The sequence below is a fragment of the Patagioenas fasciata genome, chromosome 2 (assembly GCF_037038585.1).
Source record: "Patagioenas fasciata isolate bPatFas1 chromosome 2, bPatFas1.hap1, whole genome shotgun sequence".
Taxonomy (NCBI): Eukaryota; Metazoa; Chordata; class Aves; order Columbiformes; family Columbidae; genus Patagioenas; species Patagioenas fasciata.
The window spans coordinates 55,445,252-55,458,150 of NC_092521.1; the positions used below are offsets into that span (position 1 = coordinate 55,445,252).

At 43.5% G+C, this 12,899-nt stretch overlaps 1 protein-coding gene across 1 annotated transcript in view; it reads right to left on the reverse strand.

Moving 5' to 3' along the window:
* APCDD1 (APC down-regulated 1) overlaps positions 1-12,673 on the reverse strand; it is a 30,377-nt gene extending 17,704 nt beyond the window's left edge. The window contains exons 1-3 of the mRNA XM_065831181.2: positions 12,261-12,673; positions 2,944-3,127; positions 1,088-1,619 (exon numbers count right to left, since the gene is read on the reverse strand). Coding sequence (XP_065687253.1) covers positions 1,088-1,619; positions 2,944-3,127; positions 12,261-12,318 — 774 coding nt within the window. The 5' untranslated portion in view covers positions 12,319-12,673. The remainder of the gene's footprint in view (positions 1-1,087; positions 1,620-2,943; positions 3,128-12,260) is intronic.
* Positions 12,674-12,899: the final 226 nt, after the last annotated feature.

Consider the following 12,899-nt stretch of genomic DNA (forward strand, 5'->3'; position numbering starts at 1 on the left):
ATACCTAGGCCAGGCTATTAAAATGATTAAAGGTAGATCATGTAAGGTCCTGAACTACTGAAATTTGATGTTCACAGGAGGCAGATATAAACCAGGGTGGACAGTTTTGAATGGAAGGGAAAGCCAAAGCTTTCTCATCAAAATCCTCCCTTTCCCTGTTGTGTTTCCTGCTATTGCTGATAAGCTATAGCCGATTTGTGAATCGTTTGCAATGAGATGATTAAAAATGGTGATAACCCATTAGCTGGACGTGATGCTGTGTCAGCGGCACCCGGCAATGTGGTTCCAATCGCCGCCTGCCTTTGAAATGTCACCAGGAAAGATCTATAGACAGCCCTCCTGCAGGCCATCAATGTCTATTTTTCCTGTTTGATTTTTATTTAACTTACTATGAGTTGATCAGTTCCCAACGAAGCTGACGGCACTTTGAGGCCCCTTTGAAAACTGAATTATCAAATGGAATTAGAGCCCCATGAAAAATTCACCTGTTTTTCATTTCATTAATGTGCGTGCCTGCGTCTGGATCCGTGACCTGCACAACCCATCAGGGCTTTTTTCCTTCATGCTGCCCTTTCATGTGTCTACCTTCCAATTTCCTCTTTTTCTCTTCAGGTTATGGATCACCCAGCTTCCATATGCTCATACAATTTGATTTCCTCTCTCCCTGGGACTCCTGCAGCTACAGAAGCATCCACTGATGCCCGTTTTCTCTTGCTTTTTCTCGGTCCTGTATCAAACTTTCTTCTCAACTGCTAGCCTACAGCTGTGGTCCCAGCCAACAACTCCCACCACTGTATACAAGTCTTTGATTCCATCTTCAGAGTGGCCTTCATTGACCTTAGTTCATCAGACTACTATTTGCGCATTTGATGTAGTCTCATAAACCACAGCAGAGTTACTATTCTCTTGAAATACACTGTGTGATATTTTTTTAATTGGCTGCATCACCTGTAAGGCTGCAATCCACCTCTTATTTTAGAAGCACATCTACACTTTAGGTTACACTAGTGCACTGACTCAGAAGAGCTGAATAACGTGGGCTTTGTCACTAGTATCTTAAAAAGAGGGCATATCTACAGACACATACCTTGGCATTTTGAAGAGGAGGTTGGTAGCTAGAGGGCCGATAGTACCTCCTCTGAGTAGCATCAGTATGAATGTCTCCAAGAAATAGCTCCTCCACAAGGTGGTCCAAATTGTGGTGCAGATACTGCTTCTCCACACGGATCAGCTGGAGTTCATGCATGGCAAAATTCAGAGCTTTGGTGCATTCACAGCCATTCTCTTCTCTCAGCAAATCGTAGCTCACATCCTGCTCCCAGGGACTATCTTCAGGTATAAATCCAGGGCACGTATGGTTCACCAGCTCACTTAATTTTTTGGCTATTGCTTCATTGTGGCATATGATCTGTATGCTGCGCAGCTGATAATCAGCTTCAGTACCCCCTCGGATGATCCAGGATGCTTGGCGGAGACGTATTTTGCCACGTATAACTAATGTGTAGATAGGGTTTGTGCAGCGATTGCCACCATAATAAAACTGGTAGGCCTTAAATGTATTATTGTGGTAGAACCTGTAAGATCTTGTGATGAACTCTGGGCCTGCCCTAACTTCGCAGCTGTGGGAAGACAGAAAATGATGGAAACAAAATTTTAGCAAGGTGAGACATCCGGTACGCTACAGGTAACAAGGCTGAGCAAACCCCCTTGGCTCCACAGAGACACTTGGGTGCTAATGTCCCTCTAGCATGAGTGGGAGTAAATAGGAACTGGGCACCTGTGGCCTGCCAATTAATCAACAATTTCCTCTGCTGTTATGCTGTTATTAGTATATTGCTTCATGTTGATCGTATCTGACTAAGGGCTTTACTTTTGTAGGTTTAAATTCTTTTACTTATGTTTTTCTTTTCCTTTTTGTCTAGGGACCACTACGTGGCTCAATTTTTCTTTGTAAAAAGTAGCATCTTATTAAACATCTATTTTTATCTTTTGCATGGCAGATTTAGGAAAAGGATTGATAACATCAGTAAGTGAGATGCTGAATATCCACAGAACAGTACAGCTTCTATGCTGCTGTGCAAGTTTCTCAGCAGAGCTCTACCAACTCTGATCTGCAGAGGACATGCAGGATCATGCTCTCAGCTTTTCCACTCAGACTTTCAGCAGGGGTGGCAGTTAATTCAGACTTCTGACTGTTAATGCAAAACTTATATTTGGCTTGAATTTGGGCCATGCAATGTTCAGGGTTTTTTTTTTTTTTTTTTTTAAGGTGTAAATAGCAGTTAAATTCCACTTCCCGTAGAAAGTCTTTTTGTGCCTTCAAACTTATCCCCCTTGCCACATCTGCACGGCTTAATACAAATACACCCCTTTCTGTTAAAGAACCCCAGTCTTTCCTACTACAATTCACTTCAAATAAGCATGTGAATGTTGCCTGCTGAGACAGGAAGCAAAATAGCTCTCTGAATTATGAATTATCATGTACAGAGAGTAATAGAACTGGTGAAATACATCTTAATTTCTTATGCTAATAAAATCTGTGCTAGACACATGCTCTGAAAGCAAGGACCCATTCAATGGATCTAATGCATGTAGTCAAAGATAGCAGAATGTTATATTTGAGTAAGCATCCCTTTTGGCAATTTGTTGAGATCCTTCCTATAGAAAGAGAGATTTAAAGATATTTCACAGCATGCTGTTCAAAATCCAGACTATAAATTGATTCATCAAGACAGCTTTATAGTCTGCTATTCTAGTGTACATAATGCTGCTTTTTTTCCTTTTATGCATAAACATATAGAAAGCATCTGGAATTTACAGCATCACCATATTAAAGAAAAAGTTTTCCCTGCTGCTTAAAGTGGGAATATTCATCCTTGCTTCTCTGCTTCCTTCCCCTCTTCTGCAGATATCACTCAAGCATCTTGTTTTATCTTTTCTTACCCAGTAGAGACCCAGTGTCCCTCAATATTGGGAGGCATCTGCACAGTGATCCGGGCTCCATTGTGAAGGTGTTTCAGCATGTGATGACACTGTGACTCCTTGAAAGCCCTCCATGCGCTCTTTTCCAAGGACCGAGGGTGGGACCTGCTGTCTGGATGAAGAAGAGCAGAACCTTCTCCCAGCCCTGTGGAAGAAAAGTGTAAGTTATCATGAGACCCTAGTGAGAAAGGCTTCAACGCGATAAAGGAGGTTGAGAACATCACGTTGAATGACACTTGTTCACAATATTTTATGTGTAGGAATGTGCTGTTTACATTTCTTGTCTAGTCTGAAAAATTAAATAAATATGGGAAGATCTTCCTCTCTGTCAGCTCACTAATAATCCACTAAATAGGTTTGCTTTATGAAATACAAGGGAGAAAATCGTTTGAACCAAAGTGTTGCACTTTCACACCCAGGAGATGTGGCTCTGAACCTGAATTTTATAGACACCTCTTTGATCTCTAGTTGAGACAATCAAAACCTGGACCTTGAAACTTGAAGTTGCATTCAGATCCAGACGTAAACTGTGCAGTTTCATCCCACCTCTAATTTGAACGCTTCTATAATAAACTTGCAAATGAAGACTACTCTTTAAAGCCTAGGGAAAACAGATACTAAAAGCAAAGCCTCTACACACAGGAAGCCTCTGTTATGACTGAGGTGGTCAATTAAAGGCAGATTCTGCTATTTTTATTTTAAAGGGGAAAAGGAATTTCAAAAGCTAATTTTATCTCCAGCACACAGTAATTTTGGTTTCTAGTAATGTATGTATACAAAACCCACCAGCACTCTCTCTACACAATATTAATTGAAGAAAATTAATATGTAGCTTCAGAAGGAATGTGTCTTTACTCTTTTAGGCACAGCCTGCTCTCAGATATGTTGGAAAACATGGATCAAAAGAAAAAAACACATCTAGAGGTTAAGAGGTGAAAAACATGAACCCTACATCACGGGTTGGGAACTGTATTGCTTTGCCAGATGGAATTTAAGAACTGGTGGGCTAGAAAACAAATATGGGGTGAGGTGGAGAGGCTGCCTGTTAAATCAGGGTGGCTGTTTCAGGAGAGGGATGTCTCACTACCATGCGCTCCCAGGGGCAGAGTCTGGAATTCCCCCTTCTCTCTTCTGGTGCCCAGGCTGCCTGATGCAGGATCCTACACTTTATTCCCCAGGCCCCACCTAATACTTAGGCATGTACTTGAGTAGTGTGTAGCACTGCTACTGAAATTACAAGAAAATCAGTGGTGTGTTTTTTTTTTTTTTAGGGCAACACTGTCTCAAACCTTTCCCATTTCCTATTGCAAAAAAGAAAACAGTGTCAGTGATGCATTATGTTGGCTATGCCTTAGATCTTCCGAAAGAAACTTGGGTAACACCTGGGAAAATGGCATTGCTAAAATTATAAATACATGTCAACCCTTTTAAAATAGCAATTCCTAAACTAAACATAGGCAAGGACCTGTCCAGTAGGCAGGGTGAAGAATGATCAGAAAGAATACAATAAATACCTGAATGTAAACGGTACTCACCACTGAATGATCCCAAGATTTAATGAGATCAGTGATTACAACCTCATAAAGTCTTTACCGGAAAAGCTGGTAGCTTTGTTGCAGGTTACAAACAATTCTTCAATGTGAATGAGAATTTATGGCTTTAATTTCTAAAGGGTAATAAATACTAGAGATGCTTTGATATTTGAGCACACCCTCTGAGATGCCCTTAAAGGAGGCAGATTTTCAGGGGCCAATACTTCTCCCTTTCTGGAAGTCACGGCTTCTCAGGTATTTCTGCATTGCTGAGCAGAGTCACTTACTTTAGTGTCAAATATCTGCCCATTCTTCAGCCAAAAATAGCATGACTGCTTCACAAATGGTAGAGCCAAAGTACAGTGATGCTCTGCTTGAACTGACCACATCTTTGGAGGGGCAGGATTTAGCAGACAGGGTCAGTGCTTCATGTATGCAGTGGTACAGCCTCCTGGGCTGAAGCCTGGAGTAGTATTTGGCACTCTCAAAAACCTGGGTTTATCTGAAACCTTGTGGTTATGGGACAGATATCACAAGCCTTCACACCGCTATGAGAACAAGTTCAGCCAGATACAGGTGAACTTACCACTCTATGTATTTTTGTCCATATGAATTTCAGCTAGTGACTGAGAGCTTGCCTCCTAACACCCCTTTCCATCTCTAAGTCTCCACACACTCAAAAAGCCCATGTTACTTCAGCGCCTCATTCTGAAATGGAGCAAGCGCTCCTGTCTATGGGTTCAGAGCATCTTTCGGGTCAGAAGTGACGCCTCCTGCCAGACACCAAATAGAGGCTGCAGCCATCAGTACTAATTCAACAGAAACATAGTTGTCAGGATGTCTCCTGCAGACAAATTATCTCACACTGAAAAAGTCTTTGAAAATTTGCTTTTCCCCTTAAAGTTGTCAGGTATTTGAAATCTGCCTTTGAGAGGAGGTTTTGAAATGGTTGAAGTGACTTTTTCCAAGGCATATTTATTATACCACTTGCTTTTAAGGAGTTGTGTTTTGCCTAGCTCATGTCATATGATTCAAGAATACAGATGCACTTAAAAAATGAATGATTTATTCATTTAAACATACTTGGGCATTTAATTTCTCCAAGCAAAAATTCTTCTGTGGGAGGATACCATCTTGCATGTGTACATATCAAAGGAGAAAATGCAGCAACCACATTATACATTCCCAATTATTCCCTGGAGGATATTATGAAAAGAAGGGAGTTTTGAAAAGGACTCAGATTTGTGTTATTATACAGTGTCTTTTCTTTGATATAGCTCAAAAGCAATGGGGTACCAGTTCCTCCTGTCACATGTATGTAGTTTTGTCTGCAACTTGCAAATTATAAACTGTAACCAGTTGACCAAAGGGACATTTGCATCGATACCTCCAGAGATCTGTACCTGCAAAGAGGGTATTTGTTTGAGACTCTGTTCATCCAACTGTGACAAATGAGGGCAGGAACAAGTTTAGGTAATCAAGACAGGCATGAGAACATAACAAAGGCTTCAGAAACAGAGGAAGGGATGTAGAAAACACACATGCCAGGCAACATCACATAAATATGATGTGAATATCAGAATATGAATTACGGTATAAAATTAAAAGACAGTGATGGGACCTTTACCTATGTTCATGTTGCTGGGGCAAGGAAATACTTAATTTAGCACAGGCTTCTTCCTTACCAAGTAATCATTTCAACGCTTTTATATTTACTGGCATATGTCTGTACATATGAGTACCATACAAAGGAGCCATAACTTCCCCTTGTACCATCTGCAGATCAAACACCAAGACCGGTGATAACGCTTCCCACGCACGGCAGCAAACCCCCCGCACCACCTTCCTGTGCTTCTCCTGGCAGCAGGTGCTCAGCAGCAGCGCCATGTCGCCCGTCCCCCTGTTGCCCGTACCCCTGCTCCACCCTTGATGGCATGCAGTGAGGTGTTCTGCAAAACTGAGGTCCCGCAGGGATGATATTGCTCATTTTTTTAATGATCCATTGGGCCATGTTAAATTCAACAAGGCTGGAAGGCTCGAGGTTGAAATGTGCTTTCACAAAACTGGGAAAAGCATTTCACGGCTCTTTTAAAAGCCCATTTTGGAGCCTAGACACAGTTGCAACATAGTTGGAGCCGCTACTTTCATTCAGAGTGATCCAAGTCTGCTATTCTCTACAACAGAGACAGATGGTTGGTTTCAGTACCTCTATGACATGTCACGTAAGTATTTCAGACTCAACTGAGAGTACCTCAGACACTCTCTGACTGACTTTTAATTTTTTTGTGTTATGAAGGAATCTTACTCACTTGTTATAAATAAATAAATAAATAAGGTCCACCATGTTATTACTCCAAAGTGTGACAGACTTCAAACAAAAAAAAGATCTTTGCATGAGACTAATAGCACTAATTCTCTGAAGCCTCTGGCTGGTTTTCACTTTAGCTACACGACAACCAGAGGTCATAAGATTGTATCACCCGCTCCACGGTGGCTGTTTACACAAAAGGAAAATTCCAGAGCCCATCAGAAATGCCATCTAGAGAAACAAAGCAAAACAACTGCATTTTCTGATGAGCTGATAGCCAGCTCCTCTTTCATAATCAAGCCCACCTTCAGCATCAAGCTGGTTAAAAATCGTATAAGAGGTGCTACAGCTAGCTGGGGATCCCTGCCCAGGCCCTCGCGGGTCACATTTCACAGTGACAGATGCAACATCCATCTGAATGGGAAAGTGGAGGTCTGCACAGCTGCCACCCCAGTTAGATGTGGACAGGAGCATGAACTACACCAGACAGAGGACCTCACGCTCTCAGATTCACTTACAAATCTGTATCTGATGTGGGAACAACCATCCAAGATAAAAATAATTGCTAAGGGAAGATAGGTTACTTTGAAGTTCTTCAAAGACTTCTGCACATAGCTGCGAGTAAAATACAAATCTTGAAAGGGCAATCTGTTGGCAGCCCGTTACCCAAATGTGTTTCAAAACTGGCTATGACAAAGCTCTCCGCCAACATTTCTGCAAAAACCTGCAAGCTTCTAAAATAAATGTTTTTGTTTTCTGAAAAATAGTATGCAAATAACCTAAAATTGCAACACAGATAATGGTAAGTAGAGTTGTCCTTGAACACAAGTTCTTATAATTTAATTAGTGCCTAAACACTCCAACCAAATTCTGTTCTCAGCAATGCCAGATTTCTGAAGTATAATGCAAATAATCTTAAATCTTAAACAGCTTTGATGTAATCAGTTTAATGAACACCTTTACTAGAATCCCAACCATGGCTTCCAATGTGTCCAAGTGTAGTGCTTCAAACCAAAACTCAAAGCTACCAGGTGTTCAGCACATTCATGCTTTGCTAAATGAGAGAATAACTTTTACCTGAAAGTAGGATTGAAACCTGGATTTAGATTGGTATTGCTCAGCAGGAACCACTCCACTTTTTCTTTCATTTATAGCAGTGTAAATTCAGAAAAGCACAATTTTATTATGAATTAAAACAACCTCAAGTGATGGTACAAGTTCAAAATACGAAATGGCTTCAGCTCTGATAGAAACAGTTTCATCTTTGTGTTTTATTTCTGCAGCAAGCTCTTTACAAGTTAGAACTTGTTTGAAACTTGAAAAACCTTACGACAGATAAAGAATAATTTGCAGGATTAAGTTTATAGCTCTCCTTATCTAGGCAGTTGCCCTGCACAATTAAATAAAGAGACATTTGGATTACGTTCTTTCTTGATGTGGGATAGTGTTAGATAACACCCATGACAGGCTTTTAGCTACAGCGCAAACTTACGTAATTGCCATGGAGAATATAATGTCCCGTTACCAAGTCGTAGTCTGTGTTTACCAGTGTTTTCCCTGCACTTGGAACTTCAAAGAGTCCTCGCAGGACTGGGACCTACATTAGCTACTACAAAGAAAAGGGTTGGGAAAGGAAAGCTGGGTTTTATGGCCACGGAAGCAGACAGGACAACGATTTCCTTTCACATGTATCTGCTCCCTTCCTTGTGCACACAGAGTTTCCAGATACAGCTTTCAAAGAGATGTGAAATGAATGTTTCAGAGTGTGGAAGGTCCTAAAGAGAGATCCAAAGTATATTTAGATGGAACAATCAAAAAGAAACTCCTCCAAGGCTGACAGGCCCAGCTTTGAGGTCCTCTGTTGTCCTACATCCTGGTCCTTACTCAATGCCTCATCTTGGAAGAGGTCAGAGAACAAAACGCCAAGCAGTTACACAACTAAAAGTCCGATAATATGAAGTTCGGCTCTTAATTGGGATGAGTGCTGCTACCCGTGCAAGGTGAAACACCACTGTCTGCAGAATGGGCTTCTTTATGAAGCCCTGAAGGGTTAAAGCCCACCTCTCCTCAGATCAGCAGGAACTCTCCCCCTTGTCATGAATGGGTGCAGCACTGGGCCGTAAGTGCATTCCAATATTGACAGTAGTTTGGTCTTGCCCTCTTTGAAGAAAACATTTGCTCTGTGTCAGAGACATCTGTCCTGCAGCCTGCAGACCCCTGCCCTGTCCTCCACCCACGCCTCGACACCAGCATTTATTCAAGTGGAACTCTCCCCAACGCCAATGAGATTTGTGTCTGAGTAAAGACAATGCTAAACAAGCTTGCTATGTATAATCCTGCCCTCTGTCAGCCCTGCTTAAAGCACCACATCAGTAACAAAATACTAGCCTTGCCTGGAATAGCTGAAGGAATTTGCTTTCAGCATGGTTTAGGCTAGTTTGGGGCTTCATCGCCTGGCAGCCCATCTCCTATGGGCACCCTACAGAGCACAAAAGTTTCCCTTACTGCTTGCGACACCTACATCGTATCTCTGTTAGCCCACAGTCAAGCTATTGTGATGAATGAAATTGAATTTACACTGTGAATAAAACTGAGTCCATCTTCTAACTCAAGCTCTAAAAGTCTTACAGGAAGCAGCGTGTCTTCCCCTCTTTTCCTCTTTGTTGTCTTCCAGATTTCCAAATGCAGTATTTTTACTGAGGGAATAGGTCACATACACCTTTAGCATGGAGCACAGTATTTGTCCATTTTATGGATATGGGTATTTATATCTCCTGATACATTTGCTTATTATTTTCCTGAACAGATTTTGAAATGGAGCACTTTATGTAACTAATTTAATCAATATTGCCGGAGAACTTTTAAAAGCATAAACAGTTTTCCTCTGAAAAGCCTAGCAGTCCTGTCTTCATCATCTTTATTGGTACTATTTCCATGATGTTATCAACAAATAGTTTTACTTCAAGTTTTTAATACATTATTCTAACAGTAACATAATCAGAAATATACTAAAGTTTCTTCTTAGCATTTGTATTTGTAAAAAAAGTTTACATTTACAAAAGAAATTAGCCCAATTTGTTTTGAATCCACTTGAATGTAGCTCTTATTAATTGGGTTTTCTGGAGCTGAATGATCTTAGCATTTGACATCTGAAACTTCTGTTGCTTTTTGTCTAAGCAAAGAAAACAGTGATAATGGACAACTTCCAGCTGCAAACATTATTTTTTTTTCTCCTGACATTGTACAGGTTTTATTTTGATTAACAAAGACAAGTTTTTTCCAAATTTTAATTCAGTTATGTTAAAGTAGGCATTCTTAATATAATGAAAGCGGAAGCTTTAGCTTTACAGAACATGTTAAGTTGTGTTACAAAGCTTTAAGTCCTAAAAATCCTCAACCACTCACCCACACTCACTTGCTTTTAACCCTTAAATTGCCATATGTAATAGAAATGCAAAAGAAAATGGGAAAACATCAAGTGCTGTAAAGAGGCTTAACACTGCGATCCCCTGAGATTGCAGTTTATTGTTACATATTACCAATTCGGGCTAGTTGCTGACTGAAGGATGTTCCTATTGACTATATGACACAGAGGGAAAAGCTGTAGGACAAGTTAAAGCTAACAGGATAAATACATTTAAATGGGCTACATTTCAGTGCATTATATGGCACTGATGTCATTTCAAGTTTGTAAGAGGGCAGTAGTTTCCCCACACTTGAAGCTCAGATCCAAACTGTGCACTGCCACATTACTGAGGTGTTTTATCTTTATATAAAAGATGCTGAGTTGTATCTTTCTACAAGAACATAGGTTTATGTTATTTGATTAAATATAACTGCAGATGGGAGAAATAGATTATTTTTGTCCTTCATCCTCTTCTGGCAGCTGCTGTTTTGATCTGATCACTGGCCCTGATTTGTTTCCTGCTCCAGCCAGGGTTCTGCTCTGCTCTGTAATTCCAAGCAGATGAGCCGGGGAGTCCAACCCTGTAATTATGCTTCCTCTCTTTGCCCTCTAACTTCAAACCTCCCATTTTGACTTTTACATCCCAGATCACAGAGTTTTAAAGAACACCTCTGGCGTCCTGGCAGGTCTGGCTCGACTAAACACAATTCTATGCTCTCTGCATTTCATAGCTGAGCTGTGAGAAGGGTATAAAACCCCCTCCTTGGGAAGAGGGTCTCCTGCTCCTTCTTTCTCGAAACAGAACACAAAATCAGAAGCTCATGCTCTTTATTATTTATTGAATGCCATCTGTGTGCCTAGCACTTGTACAAACACAGCGAGAAACAATCCCTGCTCCACAAAATCAACCCCAGAACAGCTTTGAAATCCTTATCCCAGCTCACAGATCTCACACCAAACCCATGTAGGTCACTTGCATCGTAACAGTTAAAAAAAAATTCCTGTTTTTACGAGTAAGCTTGGGGTCTTAAGAAATGTAACTGAAGAAGGCTGGATGCTGCAAAGTACTTCAGAATTAGGAACACTCTTCAAAATGATGCTGTAACCAAATCACTCTTTCAGAACAATATCGTGCCCAGATTTTTCAAATCTGGCTGCCAAATGTTAGAAATACCTAAGCAGCTCATTAAATAGCCTCCTTTTCAGAAGTTGCTCAAGAAGAGCAGTGGCTTTCTGGAAAGATGGGTTATCTGTTTAAGTGCCTAAATATGAATTTACAAGCTGACCTTGTAAGTTTAAGTATAATATGCTGGCTTTTCTCACTAAAATTTTGCTTATTGTGCAGTTTTAGAGAAATGTCAATCCAGGGCTAAGCTGAGAGAGCATCAGAGCAGGGCTGTGCATCATGACACCCAGAGTTTCTGCTCTGTGCAGCAAAACTTTTTGTTTGGTACATGACCCAGTACTGGCAGACTCTTCTGCCCAAGGCTTCCCAGCAAATACCTCCACATCAGAAGAACTCTTATTTGCCTGCAGGTGAGCTGTGGATCCCGCAGGACATCTCAGCCAAGCTCCCGGGAACTTGGTTGAGCCAGCCCTTTGCCCAGAGGTGTGTAAAGCATCTTTGTGTGAGGTGCCTGGAGCAGCTGTTCCATCCAAGCAGTTACAGGCATGCAACGATAACATCTCCAACACGAACTTGGAAGCTGGGTGCTTTCTGCATGATTTTACCTACCTCGGCTGGCTGCCGCACCCACACATTTTACAAAGGGGTGCCGCTAACAAGGGGGTTCAGGCAGACCAAAAACGATCTCTGCTCGCTTCGGCATCCGTGCGGACCTTTCCTCCGCGAGACGCCCGATCCGAGCAGCCGGGACCCAACATCCACACCCACGATAGCGCACCCACCCGCGACCCTCTCCCTCCACCAGCGAGGTCATGGGGCCCGCTCACAACCCCGCCGGCTTTTCGGGCGCACCGCGAGTCGTCACCCGCGGGCAGCCGACCCGGTCCCGCCCCGTCCCGCACTCACCGTGCAGCAGCAGGGCTGGGAACAGGTATCTCATCAGGCTGCCGTACGGGGCGGACATCTCCCCTCCTCGCAGCGCTCCTTCCCTGCGCCTTCGCTCCGGCCGTCACCTCCCGCCGCGCCGCCCGCGCCTCAGCGCCGCCGCGGGCAGCCCACGGCCCGGCGCTGGGGGGCAGGCGGCTGGCGGGGCCGGGGTCCGCCGGACACTCTCCGGGGCCGGGACCCGCCGCCGCTCCTCAGGGCTCCCGCCCCGCACACAACCGCTGCCGTCGTTGCCCAGGCAGAGCTCGGGCTCGGGCACCGCCGCCGCTCAGTGCTCGAAGATGCCCGCTCCGTCGCCACTGCCTCCCCCACCGTCTCCGCGGAGCGCAGCGGCGACTCCGCTTCATATTTCCCCTTCCAGCAGGAGGAGGAGGAGGGGCTGGGAGGTGGGGACTCCTCCCGGGGCGGGGAGGGGGGCGGCCCCGCCGCTGGGCTGGCGGTCCCGTCGGAGAGCGCTCCCACGGCCGGGGAAGGGGCGCTCGGGACCCGCAGGGCGCGGGTGGCGGGGACGGGAGGCAGCGAGAAGCGGGCTGTGTGGTGGGCGGCGGACAGCCCGGGGCTCGTGAGACCGGACGGCGGGTGGGATGCGCCCGTGGGAGG